This window comes from Calypte anna, chromosome 10 (genome assembly GCF_003957555.1).
Source record: "Calypte anna isolate BGI_N300 chromosome 10, bCalAnn1_v1.p, whole genome shotgun sequence".
In the NCBI taxonomy this organism is placed as follows: Eukaryota; Metazoa; Chordata; class Aves; order Apodiformes; family Trochilidae; genus Calypte; species Calypte anna.
The window spans coordinates 3045566-3062641 of NC_044256.1; the positions used below are offsets into that span (position 1 = coordinate 3045566).

Consider the following 17076-nt stretch of genomic DNA (forward strand, 5'->3'; position numbering starts at 1 on the left):
TTTATTATTATTTTGGGTTGTTTTGCTTTAAACTCGTTGCAAATGTTTGCATGCTGTCTCCAGAGGCCTTTTTTTCCAGTCCTGTCCAGTGCTTTATTCTCATGTAATGCTACCAACTGTGAGATTAAAACTGTAATAAACAGAAACCATTCCATACGGATGCGGCACATCCCGCCCCCTGTGTCACCAGCTCTGCTTCCATTGGAGGAGGAAGGGGGGACAGCAGCCTGGGGGGCCTGGGATCCCCTGGCAGGAGACAAAAATGGGGAACAATCCCTCCTGTCTGTGTCACAGTGTCATTGGGATGAGCATCCTTGGGCCCACAGCCCACCCATGAGAACTGGTGAGGCTGTGACAGCGATGAGGTTGGGGAGCACTTGGGATACTCCAGTCCAAGCTGGGATTTAGCTGCTTGGTCCAGTTGGGGGGAGAGCTGGAGATGCATTTTGGAGCTGATCCTTGCAGCTGGAGATGCATTTTGGGGCTGATCCTTGCACCCTGGGGACTTTGCTCCCTGGCTGTAGGGTGGCAGCAGACACCCCCCTCCTCTATAGCCCAGATCCCTGACCCCCAGAAAACATCCCCGTGGATTCCCTGCTGTCTTGCAGGGATTGGGAGGGGGGGGAGGTGGTGTCTGGCACATGGGGCTCGGCAGGTTTAAAATAGTTCCTGTCCTTCCAGAGAGAATTATTGAATTATTCAGCGTTAAACGATGCGCGGGGCATCGGCTGATGGGGACAGGAGTTGGGAGCTTGGGGACAGAGACCCTTCAGGGGGGGCTGGAGGGGACACTGGGGAGCTGGGGGTGGAGGACAGAGTGACCTGGTCTTTGGGATGGAGGGGAAAGTTCTCCAGACCCCTTTGCCAGGAAGCTCCAGGTGTCCAATACACCTCAGGGTTCCATTTCTCCCGGACCACCCCACCTCCTCCCCTCCATGTCCCCACCCCCTCCTCTCCCTTCCTCCTGGTGCTCCGGCAGGCCCCAGCCATATAAGCAGCTTTACTTTGGGGGCTTACAAAGATTAAAGTCATTTCCAGGCAAAGCCAGCAAGAAACGTGGCTTCTGGAACACCCAGTACCTGCATCTGGTGAGAGACAGCAGAGGGGGGAGGGGGGTTCTGTTCCCTGGCCTCCCATCCCCAGACTGTGAAAAAGGGGGAACAAACCCCAAATTCATGTAAACCTTTGGTTTCATCCTAACACCCACACGCTCAGCATCCTCTGGGATGGAGCTGGAGGCTCCCAAGAGGCCTGGTATAAGAAACTCCATCCTTCCCCACCAAGAGGGGACCTTAACCTTGCCCAGCCTATGTCCGTGCCTCAGTTTCCCCACCAGAGAGCTGCTCCCCCCTCCCTCCTCTGCATCCCCCTGCTCTGGTCTGCTGCTGGGGACAACCTGTATCCCACCAGCTCATTTCTCCCCAGGGATTTTGAAGCTTTATCCATGAGTTGCAAACCTTCTGGGGTCTCCCTGGCTGGAGCACCTCTTCCAGCTCTCCCGGTCCATCCTGTTCCCGCTGCCCCTCTCCCTCGGGGCTTTTTCCTTTCGTTTTGGCTTTTCCCTAGCACCTTCCAGAGCAGGGGACCTTCTTCTCCGGATCAAACCAACCTCCTCCTTGACTCTTTTCAAAGGATCCCGGAGCCCGTCTGTTCCCAGCACGATGCCAGCTGCCGTTTCCCTTTGCCCAGCCTTGCAAAGACCCCAGCCCCAGCCGAGGGGGTTGCAAAGCCCCCAGCCCAACCCTCCCACTGCTTCGTGCCCTCAGAGCAAGTTACCACTTGTAATTACAACCCGGAACAGCTCCTTCTGCTCCATCCTGCCTCCCAAACCCCCAGTACCCCCCATCAGCAGCTGGGCACCTCCCCCCCCACCCCAATCCACACACATCCCCCCCCTTAACACTATTTTTAGCCTGTTGTACAAAGCCATTCCCATCGCCGGGCTGTCTTATTCACCTCTCCGGCTCCTCTCTTTGGCTTTTCCGTCGGAGCACTCCAGGAAATGAAGGCAAGGCTGGAAAAAATAGCCCTATCTTCCCACCCCCCTCCGCCCCCTCCGTGGGAAAAGGGGGTGCGTGTGCGGCTGCGTGTGCTCTTTCCTCCGTCTGCTCTGCGCCTTTGCTCCGGGCTTGCTCGCCACCACCGGCAACTGAGCAGCACATGGGCTCCCCATGTGCCCGGCTACATGCTCCGTGGGGCTGTCCGAGTGGATTTGTGTCACTGCTTGGGTGCAAAAGCACCCCCCCATCCAACCACCTCCATCTTCTTCCTCCCCCGCCCCCCCCCATTAGCATTTCTCCTCCCGGCGTATGGACCGGCAAGAATCGCACCCACCTCCCCCCTCCTCCTCTGAGCCACCCCCTCCCCTGCCTGGGTACCCTCCTCCTCCTCCTTACTGCATCCCCAGCAGCCCAAATCCCCCCACCCCTGGGGGCAGAGGATCTCTGTATTCCCTCCTCCCAGCTCTGGCAGGACCATTCCCGTTCCACCCGTCCCCAACTCCTTTACAAGCACAAAAGCCCAGGCTGCTTTGGGTTGGAAGGGACTTTAAAGACCACCCAGTTCCTACCCCATTGCACGGGCAGGAATATCCCTCAAACCCCATCCAACCTGGAAGACTTCCAGGAAGGGGGGGCAGCTCCAGCTTCCTGGGCAACCTGGCCCATGGTCTTCCCAAATCCTAATTTCAAGCCTGGGCAGCCCCCTGGGCATCCAGACACAGTGAGGAGAAGGTTCAGAGGGAAGCAGGAGGACTTCTCAGCAGCATTCCCAGCCTCTCATTCCCCTCCCAGGTACCACCTGGGGTCTCCCAGGGGATGCTGCTCTGCCAAGCATAAAAATTGATGACGTGACACACCAAGTGCCATGCAGCCGTGTGACCTATAGCTCTCCCTGAGTAAAAGTGAGGCTTAATATAAAAGAACAGTAATAACTCCATCCCATGGGATTTCTTCATCCTTCGGTGATGCCAAAAGGGTTGGGATTTTTTTTTTTGTTGCTGTTTAGTCTATTTTTTTTTTTTTTAGCATAAAGGCTTGGTTCTGCAGAAGTGGGAAGGTATTCCATTAAAAACAGTCACGGAGAGGTGGCTGGGATGTCATTGCCACACAGAGCTGGCTGCTGCACGTTTCGTCTTCCTCCCTCCCCTTTTAGCTTTGACATTCAAGTAATGTGAAAGGAAGTCATTTTAGGTGGTAATTTACAACGCCCTTACCTTAACCTTTCATGTTTCACGCTACCTCCAAGCCCCTGCATTTCTGTAATAACTTCTTAATAACTGTCATCGAGTACCAGTTGCTTTCTTTCCGTTTGGTAGCTGACACAGAGGAGCTGCTTGCACCTCTGAGGATACACAGAATGCTTCCATCAGCTGCTCCAGGGAAAGGAAAAACCAAAGATGTTTGTGTTTCAGCACAAATTAATTAGTACTGAGTCTAATCAGTGATTTCGCTATTGCTTTTTTAATGATTTATGGCTTTTTTTTTTTTTGCCGAAGACCTCAAAGAAAGGGGACAGATGTCCCTGGCTGTCCCTAAGGCAAGAGTCACCCCCCTGCTGGCAGCAGCTCCCTTCCCAGGGGATGCTCAGCTCCCGGGTCCTTTCCAGCTGTCACCGTCACGGGCTGGCTGTCACCGTGCCCAGCACAGCGGGGTGTCCTTGTCCCCATCCCGTTGAAGCATCTCCGCCTGCAGGTGGGAAGCGCGGTGGTGACTTTGCTCCCGTGCACTCAGGGTCAGGGCTGAGCGCGGAGGTCCCCGTGTCTGCTGTGCCTGTCCCCATCACAAGAAGTGACAATCAACCGCCAAGTGCCAGCGTGACTTCTCCCAGCAGAGAGGCTCTCTGCTTTATTTAGAAACGCCTTCTCATTTCCTCCCCCGGGGCGTCTCCAGCGCACACACACACACACACACACACACCCGCGTCTTTCCAGGATTAATTCACCCACTCGGGGGCTTTTAAAGGTTTAAAACCTTTGTGCTCCCCTGGATTTTAGGCTGGCGAGGACCAGCTCCTTGCCCTTGGGTGGCCTTGTTGCTATTGCAAGGTCTCAGAACCTTCCTCTCCTCTGTGTAATCTTCACCCCGAGAGCCAACAACCCCGAGAAATCCTCACCCCCTTCGAGGATCTCTGGAGCATCCTATGAAACCCTGGTGGTGGGGAAACCTCCCAGGTGCGTCTTTGGAGACAGTTATTTGGAAAAAGAGAGCTGAACCCATCCCTCTCTGCCCGGAGAAAGGAAGGGAACAGGGAACTGTCTGCACCCTATTCAGATCAGGTGTCAACGCCGAGAGGATCCTCTTAACTTCCACCGGCTTGTCTGAGGATGGCTGCTGCTGGGGGCCGTTTCATCTCCCGCCGGCTTAATCCACGGAGATGTGTGATATAGCATAAGCTAATATAATAGGTCATGCAAGGATTTGCATCTCATTACTGCAGGTTAGAGTCCTGGGAGAAAGGATGAGTCATTTTGCCTCGCATATATTTCGGGGATAAGGAGCGGTTCAGCTGCCCAATGAAAAGCAAATGGGAAATCAACCACCTTGAAGCTCTGCCGCTGGCTCTGTCACCAGCCCTCTGTCCCCTCCGAGCTCCCCCTCTCCACCTACAGATGGGACACTGGTCACCTTGGAAGGAGCAGGAGCCAGAGCTCCGGCTGGAGAGCTGCCAGACCTCACGGGGGGTGGGAGGGCCTTTGGCTAGAAAAAAAAAGATTCCCACCCCTCCCCTGGCTGCCAGGAACAGCTTCGTGGTCCCCCTCCCTGGGACACGTCCCTTGTCCCCGTGAGCGAGCACCCATCCCAGTACCGTCTGTGGTCGGGTGCTCATTTCCACGGAGCTGCTTTGGCCAAACCTTTCCGCTCCTCAAGAGCTGTTTTCTGTTAGTTTCGCAGACAGGGAGGCTGCATGGGAGCTGACCCGTGGAACCCAGCTGGAAAAAATCGGTCCTGACTTGAAGTCTCTTGCTGTTAGTGAATGCTGAGACAGAAATCCGGATTGAGCAGAGCTCCTGGGACCAGTCACAGCAAAAGTCTGCTCTGAACCCAACCCAGAGCTCAAACCTGCCCAGCGTCCGAGGGCAAAGAGGCTCTGGGACACGAGCAGAGATGCCTTTCCTCCTCTCTGCCCCTCTTCCCATCCAAGTCCTCCAACTGACAGCCAGAGCTGCTGGCTATGGGAGGTCTGGAGGGACCCTAAGGCTCTCAGCTTATTTCTGGGCAGGGTGTGAAAGCTCCCTTTAGACTCAAATCGGCTTTCGGCTGCCTATCCATGGTAAAACGCTCAGGGGACTTCAAAGTGGAGGAAAAAAGTGAAAAATCATGCCTGCAGCCAGCTGGTAGGAGCCACAGGCACCGCTGGCTCAGCCAGAGGGAGACGGGAGTGGTGGGGAGATGCTGTGGGGGATGTTGTCTCGGGTGGGTGTCCCTCAGCACCTTGGCTGTGTTGGAAGACAATTTACACGCTCAGGGGAACCTCTGGCATCATTAGGGAGAGGGCCCCGCTCTGCTGGGATTTCGCTGTAGCCCCAGAAAGCCTTCAGACCTTTTGTCACTTCCAAAGGTGGGCTCTGACCCCTAACACCAGCAGTCGCTGCTTAACTGCTGATCGGATCATTATCCCACAAAAAAAAAAAAAAAATTATACTTAATAATTAATTTTTTTTTTAAAGCAAAGTTTTGCTTGGCCAAGGGTGGGGGTGGGAAAGAGAAGATGGCCCAATCCCTCCTCCCTCTTTCCCTTTATCTCTTCGCAGCTGTTCCATCCTTTTAATCTGAGGGATATTGCCTTTACATTTCTGTAAACGAAACATTTCTGGAACGAAACTATTTCCCCCACGAACCCTGAGAATTTGGGTTCGGATCGACCCCCCTTGTCCCCCCACCACCACGTTTTTCGTGAGAGGTGAAGGAAAAAGGGAGAAATGGAAGGAAAGGGAAGAGAAGGGAAGGGGTCGATCCCGCTGCCCTCAAGGGATCCGACCCCCATTGCGGCTGGGGGCGGCTGCGGGGGGGGGCGGCTGCGGGGGCCGGGCGGAAGGCGGGACCGCCTCTCGCCCGACCCCCGCATCCGCCCCCTCCCGCCCCGCTGCCCCCCGCGTCGCACACACCGGAGCCGATCGTGCTCCGGTCCTGCAGCACCGGCCGCTCCGCTCCCCGGTGGTGATGGGCGGCGGGACGGCGCGGCCCCGCTGAGCATCGCTGCTCCGGCATTCCGGGAACTCGGATCAACAGCAGCCCGGCTCCTCGGTGACCCGGGAACTCGGGACCTTGACACCCCCGGGAACTCACCTCCGACAGCATCCCCAGGAACTCAGCTCCGCTGACTCCAGCTCCTCAAGACCGCGGTATTCCGGCTCCACGGGAACTCCCGGCACCCACTCCAGCGAGGCTCCCGGGGCTGACTGACCCCGTCACTCGCTGCCCCCATCCTCCCCTCTTGTCCCTACCCCCAGCCCCCCAGCTCTCCGTTAATCCCGGTTGTCCCAGCATCCCAGCTCCTCCGTAACTCCTCCGATTCCCCGAGCTCCCCAGCCCCTCGGGTCCCGCAGCCATGGCGTTCATGGTGAAGAGCATGGTGGGGGGGCAGCTGAAGAACCTAACGGGGGGCTTGGGCGGCGAGGAGAAGAGCGAAGGTGAGAAATCTCCAGCCGAGGCGCAGGGCATGACCCGTGAGGAGTATGAGGAATATCAGCGGCAGCTGGTGGAGGAGAAGTGAGTGATACCGGACACGGGTACCGGGCTGGGCTGGACCCTCAGGGTCCCGATGGGAGATGGGGTTCTCCCTCGGGCCCCCCCCCCCCGCCATCCCAAGCGTGGTGGAGGGCGAGGGGTTGGAGGGGGGTGGGGGAGAGAGAGTGCTGGGGGCAGTGGGACCATGAGAGAGTTTAATGAACCCCCATAATCCCTTAATCCGCTTCCTCGCCCGAGGGATGGGATTGTTTTCTCCTTTCAGGCTGTGCTGGGGGGGGTGTGAGGGTGGAGAAAATTGTGGGGAACCCAGATTTTGCAGAGGGGATGCGGGGTACCCTGGGGGCGACTGGGGTGGGGTTAGAGATGCTCAACCCCGAGGATCTAGGGGCAGCAGGAGCTGGTAAATGCCCTTTGTGGTCCACAGGATGGAGAGAGATGCCCAGTTTGCCCAGCGCAAGGCGGAGAGGGCCACGGTCAGGTCCCACTTCCGAGACAAGTACAGGCTCCCCAAGGTAGGGAGAGGGGGGGGCACGGGGAGCTGGGCCCCATCGCAGCCCCAGTGGGGTCTTTGGTGGATGAGCCGTGGAGGGACAGCCAAGGGAGGGGGAGGGGCACAAGACCCCTGTGACTGGGAGGGTTGTGAGCTACAAAGTCCAAGTAAAAACCAGTTTCCCTAAAAAGTATCCTCCCCCCACCCCAGTCTTGGCCCCTTCTCCTCCCTCATGAGCACCACAAGCCCAACAGGCTCCCTCTGCCTTGCTTGGTCCCCCCCTTTCATCTCTTTTATTCCCTAATCCCAGCTGGATGAGGGAAAAAACACCTCTACTCCAGATTCCCAGCCCTGTAGCCGGGAGGAGATCAAGAATTCCACATTCCCAGATGGATTATCCAGCCCCTCTCCCTGGATTATCTGGCAAACCTTTCCTAGCTAAACTCCTTATTTTGGAACGTCCACCCGATGAATGATTCACTCAAAACAATTCAATCAAGGATAATTCAGCGTCCTTGGAATTGCCACCAGCTTTCCCCCCCCCCAGAACCCACCCTTCATTCACTGAGAGTCTCTCAGCAGTGAATACTCCAAATTGGAGCCGGGCTAATTTTAGTCCAGAAAGGTCGGCTGAGCCAAGGGGATTTTGTTCAGATTGTTCAATTCTGTTCGGCCACCCCACTGCTTCTCACACCCTTTTTATTGCCAGGAAAGAAACAGCTGGAGAATTTCTTCCCCTTCCCCCCAAAAAAAACCCAGAACAAAACAAGAAAAAAAAAAAAAAAAAAGGCATTTAAAAACAAACAAACAAAAAACCAAAAAAGAACTGAGATTTTTTTTTTTCCAGCTCTGGCCCCCCCTTAGTCCTCTTGCTGCTTTCTCATGCTTGAGATGTCCCTTCTAATCTTTCGACAAGTTTCTTCTGCTCATCCCTGATCCCACTTGGCAGCCAGGCTGCCTCTCGTACACTCTCCCAGCATGGAACCCCCCCAGCCTGTGGTGGGTGCAGTTGTTAAGCATACGTGTAGCTTCACTGTGTGCCTAAACCATTCCAAGGCGAGCAGAAAGGTGATTTATAGCTGTACTGGCACACTTGGGTTGTCACCTTGGTTCTGGCTGGTGTGTGGCTGGGCTCTGCTCAGCCCTGTCTCCTCTGGGCTGGAGGTGATGGAGCTCATGGGCTCCCAGTGTGAGGGTGACTGTGACCCCCCCCAGAGACCACCCAACCCCCAGGGGCTTTAAAAAGGGGCAGACAGCCCAAAGCCCACGAAGACACCGCTGTGAGCCTTGCGTGTGCCTCCAGAAGCCTCTTCCCCCCCCACAGCGTGACCTTCTCCTGGCCCATTTCAGAACGAAACGGATGACAACCAGATCCAGCTGGTGGGAGGTGACGTGGAGCTGCCCAAAGAGCTGGCCAAGATGATCGAGCAGGACAACGAGGAGGAAGAAGAGAAGAACTCGGTCATCGGCCAGCTCAGCAACATCCAGAACCTGGACCTTGACTCCTTGAAAGACAAAGCCTCGGCCACGCTAGGGGACCTGAAGCAATCTGCTGAGAAGTGCTCCCTGATGTGATCCTGCTGAGCCCCCCCTCCCCGTCCGGGTGACGGTGGGGGAGATGGGAGGGGATGCAGCCAAGGGCCTGGTGGTGGCTGCTGCCTGCAGCGGGGACCCCACTGATGTTGTCACCCCTGCCTCCTGTGAGTCGGGTCCTCCCTCTGAGCCATGTGAAGCCTCGAGTCCCTGACCCAGCTTCTCCCTGGTGTGTGGTTTTTGTTTTGTTCTTTGGCCTGAGGTTAGAGTGCAGAGCTAGCATGTCCCCCCTGCACCCCAGCACCTCCTCCCGTGCCCGTGGCAGTGGGTGTCTGTAGCGAGAGACGTGGGGGGGGGGTTGCAGGGAAGGAAAACCCCGAGTGACCTTGGTGTGTTCTTGAACCCTGTCCGTGGGAGAAGGCAAAGGTTTCCCAGCAGAGTGGTGGCTGTGTGCCATGGCTCTGCCTCTGTGCTTCCACCCAGCCTTCTAGAAATGGCTCCAGTGTTCTCTGCAAGGACGAGGCACAATGAGAAATGCTCCCCCCACACCCCACCCCCTGCATCCCGTACCCATCACACCAGAAATAACATCCCATCCGTGCAATAAACACCAACCACTTTGCCCTTGAAGGCCCCTCTCCGAGGAGTCATCCAGGAAGGGCCTGCTATATGATCCCACCTCGCCCAGCAAGAAGGGGGGTGCTGGGGGCCAGAGGGATGAAGCCTGAATTAATGCCAGCAAGGAATAAAGCCCCTGCCCGGTGCTCACCTGAACCCACCCCAGCACTGCCCCGGGGTGTTGGTGGCACATCCATCCTCCCCCAGGACGGGATCCCCTCCTGCTCTTGTTCCTTCCAAGAGAAGAACAAAGAGATACAGGAAAATCCAACCCTCCCTCCCAACCCCCCCATCTCCTGCCGTGCTGTAGTCACCGTGCTCTGTGTGAGTGTCTCCCGTCCTGTCCCTGTGCCATGGTACTGTGATAACCGGTGGAATAAATACCAGGAGATGTCTATGCACTTGGCTCTCTCCTCGAGTTTTCCTGACAAAGGTGCTGAGGTTCCCCGAGGTGTGAGGGGTGCAGGGGGAGAGCTGGAGACAGCAGCAGCAGCAGCAGCAGCAGCAGCAGACAGAGCATCACGCCTGGTTGCGGCCGGGTGCTTCGCTGGGGCTCCTACGGCAGGGATGCTCCCAGAGGCTCTTTGGCAGCAGCCAGCTGGAAAAGGAAACAAAACCCCCTCAGATATAACAGATTTTTGGGGCTATTTTAGTCAAAATAGCTCCCCGTGTACCAGCTCCCCACGTCATGGGCACTGCAGCATGGCCGGGATGCTGCTCAGGGCAAGGACACGGCTCTGCAGGGAGCCAACCGGGATAAATTTGGGTGGGATTTCCACCCAGAGCAGCTCCAACCTGCTGGCATCCCAGGGAGCCATGGGGCTCCTGCAGTCAGGCTTCCTGGAAAGACCTGGCACAGGCTGGGAATTTACTGTCCTGAATCCCACGGGAGAGGATGGAGTGCGATTTGCAGAGGGGTTGGGTCATCCAGGAAAACGCAGGGGAGGCTGCTGGGAACCTGGTGGTGGTGTGATGATGATGATGATGATGCTTGTTACTGTTATTATTATTATTATTACTGTTATTACAACTACTACTACTGAAGCAAGGATGCTGGCTGAGGCCATGCCTGGGGCTGTGGAGCTCCTGGTAGAGCCAGGAAGGTTTTCTGTCCCTACACTCCGGGTAATAGCACGCCGGGGCTAGGGAATCATTGGAAACTCCTGGTTACTCCAAGTCATACACTGTCTCACCTCTGGGAGGAAATCAGCCACCACTTTTTTTGGCAGAACAGACAGATGGAGGAGCTCAGACAGGATGCTCTGCCCTGGGCACCCTCAGGCTGCTCTCCACTGGGTGCTGGAGGCTGGCGAGGAGGGAGAGGGAAGATTGGCAGAAGCAGCTTTAGCTTTGAGAGATCATACCTGATGAGGATCAACCCAAGCCCATCTAATCCCCCCCAGGAAAGGGATAGCAGAGAGCAGGCACCGACCCGGCCGAGCCCTCCAGCTCTGCTTGGCTTCCAAATCCCCAGCCTGGTCGATGGAACACCCCGGGATCCCCACTGGGGCAGGGGGAAGAGACAGGGATGGGGATGCAGCCTATTGATGGATCCCACACAGACCTGGTGTCCACAACCTGGACCCTCCTCTCCCCCAGGGACCCTCAGCTCTGCTCCCCACTCCCTCCTGACCCCCAGACCCCCATGCAGAGGCCGTGTGAAGCTCCAGTGGGTTTATTTTAGGAGGAACCATGACCCCCAGGCATGTGAAAAGCAAGCAGCACGTGCTCCCTCCCCGCTCAGCTGCACGACGTGCCAAGCCTCAGCAACCCTTCCTGGCCAGAAAACATCCATCACCCACCAGCAGCTCCCAGGATGCTCCCAGCCCTGCTCTCATTGAGAGAGAAGGAAGAGGTGGCCCCATCCTACCCACTGTGTGCCACCTCTCCAGAGGTCTGGATTCATCTGGATTGAAGAGCAGGCAGAACCCAGGAATGGCTCTGGGCACTCCAGCTTGCCCCAGCCCTTTGAGTGTCTCAGCCTGGGCTGGTGCAGGGTGTCCCTGCCCATGCAGGGGGGTTGGAACCAGATGACCTTTAATGTCCCTTCTGACCCAAATCATTCTATGATCCTAACTCACATCACCGAGGGACCCACGGGCTAGCACGAGAGGGTGACAAAAAACCCATCTGTATTTTTCTCCAAGTGATAAACCAGACTCAAGAGCCATGCTGGGGAAGCTCCAGGTTGGAAGAGCCCTTCACAAGGCCTGGAGGTCTCAGGATGGGGCACATGGTCCCACTGGGCTCTGGCCAGGACACCTATGGGTGAAGACACAGCCGTGCTGAGTGACAGAAGCCACTGCTCGCTCCCTGCTTGGGTGGTGACATTTCAGAGCTGTGATGCAGAAGAGACTGGCATCCAGGCCGACACAAAGCCAGGAGCCCCCTCCAGCTCCATCCCCTCGGGGAGGCAGCCAGAACCTCTCCCCCTTTCCAAGGGCTGCGGGTTTGGTGGAGCGTGAAGGCATCTGTGGTTCTGCTGCTCCAGCCCGTGCAGCCCACGGCCCCGCCATAGCCACAGGCCAGGGGAGGGCAGGAGCTCAGAAAGCTCTTTAAAGCCCGGGGATATAATCTCTGTGCAGAATAATAATAAAAAAAGACATAAAACCCCCGTGCCAGAGCCACCCGGGAAGCTCCCCGGAAGCAACTAGCGGAGGAAAGCGCTTTGTGGGGCAGCATCTGGGGTGAGCCCCCCAGGACCCTCTCCATCCTTTGCTTCAGCTCCCCTGCATTTCTCCCTCAACCCCCCTCATCCCAGGGCCCTGCCTGGCCTGGCTGCTCCCCCCCCTCCCTCCCAACCTGGGGGTGAAAAACGTGAGTTTACGTAACCCTGCGTGTTGTTCTGCTTGGCACACACACACACACACACACATAAGGATGCCAAGTGAAAACAAGGTCAGACCTTGCTCTGGCTTCCTCCTGTCCCCAGGGAACAAGGGAATGAGCACAGTGGCAGCTAGTGCTGGCAGGAGGACAGGAGGGGACCTCCCAGCTCTGGTGCTGGGGAAGGGGACAGGGATGAGGATCCTCAACCCTCCTTGGTGGCTCCAGGTATCTTGCTCTTTGGAGCCCCAAACCCGAGACTAGGGGAGGTGGAGAACCCAAATTTATTAAAGACAATAAATTACATTCCCTTGCAATACAGTAGATTGTGAGAAAAGTCCCTCCCTTTGCAGGATGGGTGGTGACACCACCACCCCAGGTAAGTGACTTCTGCAGGGCTGGGGGGACTGGCAGGAATCTGGTGTGGATATTTGGGTTGTCAGAGGCACAGAAGGGGTCAGTCAGGGAGGTATCACTGTTTGCAATCCTGCCACTCCATCCCTGAAGGCTTCTGGTTTCTGCTCATCTTTTACTCGAGGTCTACACCCACCGGGGAGCTGGTGCCAAGCTGAGCACTGGTAACACCTCGTGACACAAATGCCCAAGGCTGTCAGCACCTGCTGGACCCCATTGCAGGCAGATTTGGACAGCAAAAGGCTCAGCTCCCACAGAGAAGGAAGGGTCAGGCTGAGGGTGCAAGGGGGTGAGAGGTGCAACCGGGTGCTGGGTGAGCAGTGGTGGGTGCAGAGAGGTAGTTACTGGGTGAGCAAGTCACCCAGGAGAGCAGAGGGTGGGTGCAGGCAGTGTCCCCCACCCCCTACCTGCAGCTCCCAGAGAATTGGGGAGGTGGGAGAACCACCCCACTGAAAAGGCTGGCAGAGGGGATGCCCTGACAGAGCTGGGTGCCAGGATCAGCACACCCATCCGGGTGCAGCCAACAGAGGGAACTGGAGTGGAATAACCCAGCCCCACGGGGAGGGGAGGCTGTGGCAGCAGAAGGTCAAGGCAGAGCTGCCAGGGGACCCCACCGGTGGGGAAAGAAGGTGGTGCCAGTGCCCGGGGAGGGGACAGATGGCCCTGAGGACTCATCCGCAGGACCCCTGGGGCTGGGAGCCCGAGGTGGTTACCCTGATGCAGTCGGGAGGAAAACCTCATCCTTCCTCCACTCCACTTCTTGGCAGGGCAGTGAGGAGCATCCCGCAGGCTGGGTGTCACTGCAGGGTACAGGCTGTGCAGGGGGACACGGGACAGTCACTCACCCCCACCCAGCTCGGGTGGGCTCCCAGGCACAGAACACCCCATGCCAGGGGGGAGGAGGGTGTGCAGGGTCAGGATAACTCATGGGCAGGAATATCCCCATGGCTGTGGCAGCTGTAGGGATATTCCCCACAGCAGTGATAAGGGACACTTCCCTGAGCCCCTTTTGCCAAGAGGGGACAGATGGGGACTCACCGCTCCGGACAGACTCTGCCAGTGCCTCCTTGCCCATGGACTGTGCCTCCCTCATCTGCCAAGGGAAAGCCACGTTTGCCAGCCTGCCACCCCCTCCAGGGTGCTCCAGAGCTCCCCAAGCAGCAATACCTTTATCTGATCTTTCAGGTACTCAGCTCGGGCCATCAGGGTCTGGATCTGGTGGAGAGAGAGGAAAGTCCCTTCCAAGCCTGGCCAAGGGGACAGGATGCAGCCCCTGGGCTGGCACTCACCTCGGCGTGGAGCAGCTCCCGGCGCCTCCCCGCAGGCTCAGCTGCACAGGGAAGAAGGATGAACGTGCCAGGGATGTGGTGTTATCACCTCCTCCAAAGCACAGGGTGCAGCCACAGCCCCCACCCTGACCCCAACTCACCGGCCAGGAGCAGCAGCAGCTCACCCAGGCTCTGCTGGTACAGCTCCAGGGTGACACTATCATCTTTGCCTTCCTCCTCCTGCAAGAAAAAGACCCCAGGGCCGGGCTGCAGAGATGGGGGGACACAAGCTCCCTCCCTTCCAAGGTTTGCCCCCCCTCCCCTTCCACTCTACAGGCACCGAGACCCCAAAGCCAGGCCTGACCTTGGCGATGGCCACAGAAGCCATTTCCAGGGCAGCGCAGAGCCGAGGCTTGTCCTTGGCCATCTCTGCAAGAAGGGAATTGGCGTGGGGGAGCGCCCCAGAGGGGCACCCTTCGGCCCCAAATCCACCCCCCTGACAAGGCGGGGGTGATCCCCCAAAACCTGGTACCTCTCAGGAGTGCTCTGGCTGGGTTCCCTTGCTGCAGGAGGTCCTTGCTGCTGGAGGTGACCAAAGCCTTCAGCTCTTCTGCCCGGGAGATGTACTGTCCCACCTGCCCACGGCCAGGGGGTGAGGAGACCCTCCCCATGGGGGACAGAGGATGCAGTCAGGGGCACCTTGCTGAGCTGAGCCAGGCCAGGGAAGGGGAGGAGATGCTGTAGCCCAACTCCCCAGGGGTTTTTGGCTCACCTTGGCCCGGATGGCTTCTTTCCGGCGAGCGTCGCTTTCATCTGGGTAAGAGCAACCAAGCACCAGGGCAGGTGGGCTGCAAGCTCACCTCTCCTGGAGAGTTGCCCAAAAATCCCAAACCAAACCCAGCACCCACACAGACTCACAGTGTAGCGCTGGCACGAAGTACTCCAGAGCTTTGGAGTAAAGAGAGAGGGCAGCAGAGGCATCCCCCTCCTGATCCTTCTTCACTGCCTCCACCACCAGGTTGGTCTGGGGAGGATGAGGAGGAGCTCAGGGCTTGGCCACCCCAACGTCCCCAGGACCCAGCACCCTGCTCACCGCCTTGCAGAGGCTCTCAGGGCCCGGGACGTGCTCCATGTCCACAAAAGGGTGGGCAAAGAAGCTCTCAAAGGAGATGCGCTTCAAAGGGTCCCTCTCCAGGAGCTGTCCCAGGAGGTCCCGGCACTCCGGGGAGAGCTGGGGCCGGCTGGGAAGCTGGGGAGAGAGGGAGGGAGGAGGGCTGAGACCACTCACCCAGGGACAGGCTGCAAAATCCCCCCCAGCCCCATCCCAGCCCACCTCACCTCCACAGCCCGGTCGCTGCGAATCTTCTCCTCCAGCTCGGCAAAGGAACGGGAGGCAAAGGGTGGTCTCCCAAAAAGTGCTTCTGTGGAGGGGAGGGAGGAAGGGAGGAGATGGAAGTTGGGGAAACCATCCCTGAGCTGAGCCCCAGGGGGATAAAAGCCAAAGCTCACCATAAAGGATGACACCCACAGACCAGAGGTCAGCCCGGGCATCGTACTGCTGGCAGCACACCATCTCGGGGGCCATGTAGAGCGGGGAGCCCCGCAGAACATGCTTCTCATCCCAGGGTGACATGTACTGTGCAAAGCCAAAATCTGCAGGGGAGAGAAGGGGGAGAGCTGGTGGGAGAGGGGGACAAGGGATCCCCACCCCCGGGTCTCCCCCTGACCTGCCAGCTTCAGCTGGGGGTTCTCCGGGGCGCTCAGCAGGATGTTCTGAGGCTTCAGGTCCAGGTGGGAGATGTTGTGGTCGTGGAGAAACTTCAGGGCACAGGCTGGGTGGGCAGACAGGCACGTGGCAAGCCGGGCACCGAGAGCACAACCCCCCAGAAATCCCCGGGGGAAGGCTGCCCTTACCAAGCTGCTGCAGGAAGACCCGAGCCACCTTCTCGGGGAGGATCCTGCGCATCCGGATGAAGCGGGAGAGATCCCCCCCAGCACAGAACTCCATGATCAGGTATATGTGGTCGCTGTCCCACTGCCGGGCAAGAGGGACCCCGTTGGCACTTCACCCTGGCCAGTCCCACTGCGTGTCCCACCCACGCAGGGTTTGCCCCGTTGCTGGCACCCAACCCCATCGGGGTCCAAGGTGGAGCCCAGGATGTGGGTGCTGGCTCAGTTCCACCCCCCCGGGAAGCCCCCAGCCCTACCTGGAAGTCCTTGAGCTCCACAATGTGGGGGTGCCGGATGGTCTTCAGGATCTCGATCTCAGTCAGCAGGTTCTCCACCGAGGCCCGGTTGAGGCTCCTCTTGCTCACGCATTTGATGGCCACCACCTCGCGGGTGTCCTTCTGCCAGAGGGAGCCAACCCTGCAGCCCCCGGGGACACCCCTACCCACCTACCCACCCAGACACGCCGAGGACCCTGCCCCAGCCTGCCAGAGGGGTGCTGGGGCAGGGAGGGACGGAGGGGACCCTGGCAAGGGGGTGACAGGTCCCGCGGAGGGGCTACAGGGACGGTGCCCTCCTGGGGGGCAGGGAGAAGGGGAGACCCTGAGGAAGAGGAGGGGATTTGGGGGGGCGGGGGGGCGGCTTCACCTTCCTGTAGGCCTTATAGACTGTGGCGTAGGTGCCGGAGCCGAGACGCTCGGTGAGGATGAACTCGTCCAGGCGCGGGGGGGCCCAGCAGGGCCCGGCCATGGCACCGGTACCGGTACCGGCACCCACAACGCTTCCGCGTTCCCGGCGCCCCCCAGCTCTGGCCACGCCCCTCCCCGTGACCACACCCCCCAGGTCTATAAGAGCCACGCCCCCCTCGCTGACCACGCCCCCCCAGTCCATCAGGGCCACGCCCCCATCCCTGACCACACACCCCTGGCCACGCCCCCCGTGCGGAGGGGGCGGCTCCATTGAGCACAGACACGCTTCATTAATAATAATAATTATTATTATTATTAACAGGAATTTCGTCGTTGTACATGAAAAGCTCAGCCGCGGGAATAAACAAAACCAAACCGAAACAACGCCCGGGGGGGAAAAGGAAGGGGTGGAAACGCCGATTTGTGTGCGAGGGGCCGGCCAGCCCCCCCTGTCCCCAACCAAGATGAGGGCACGGCATGGGACATCCCCCCCTTCCAGGGCAGGAGGGGACAGAAAGGGACAATACAAACCCCGCGATGCTGTCCCCAGCTCACAAGCCCTGCTCCCCACACAAGGGACATCCCATCCTGGGACACGGCTT

The 17076-nt window shown here is 58.3% G+C and overlaps 2 protein-coding genes across 3 annotated transcripts; one reads left to right on the forward strand and one right to left on the reverse strand.

Annotated features, from left to right (window-relative positions):
* Window positions 1-6120: 6120 nt before the first annotated feature.
* Window positions 6121-9614, forward strand: CPLX3 (complexin 3). Its single transcript, XM_030457250.1, has 4 exons — window positions 6121-6343; window positions 6486-6710; window positions 7114-7201; window positions 8530-9614. The coding sequence occupies exons 2-4, from the start codon at window positions 6550-6552 to the stop codon at window positions 8752-8754; spliced, it is 474 nt and encodes a 157-aa protein (XP_030313110.1). The 5' UTR covers window positions 6121-6343; window positions 6486-6549; the 3' UTR covers window positions 8755-9614.
* A 2984-nt stretch (window positions 9615-12598) lies between these two features.
* On the reverse strand, window positions 12599-16610 carry ULK3 (unc-51 like kinase 3). Of its 2 annotated transcripts, none has more exons than XM_030457213.1 (16): window positions 16434-16610; window positions 16046-16186; window positions 15753-15873; window positions 15566-15670; window positions 15348-15491; window positions 15177-15259; window positions 14932-15087; window positions 14757-14862; window positions 14611-14651; window positions 14371-14473; window positions 14203-14267; window positions 14000-14078; window positions 13860-13900; window positions 13738-13785; window positions 13609-13663; window positions 12599-13384 (listed from the first exon to the last, which is right to left on the reverse strand). In XM_030457213.1, the coding sequence occupies exons 1-16, from the start codon at window positions 16533-16535 to the stop codon at window positions 13368-13370; spliced, it is 1407 nt and encodes a 468-aa protein (XP_030313073.1). In that variant the 5' UTR covers window positions 16536-16610; the 3' UTR covers window positions 12599-13367. The 2 variants fall into 2 exon arrangements, with proteins under 2 accessions (XP_030313073.1, XP_030313074.1); XM_030457214.1 differs by having other exon boundaries at window positions 16046-16183; window positions 16434-16574.
* Window positions 16611-17076: the final 466 nt, after the last annotated feature.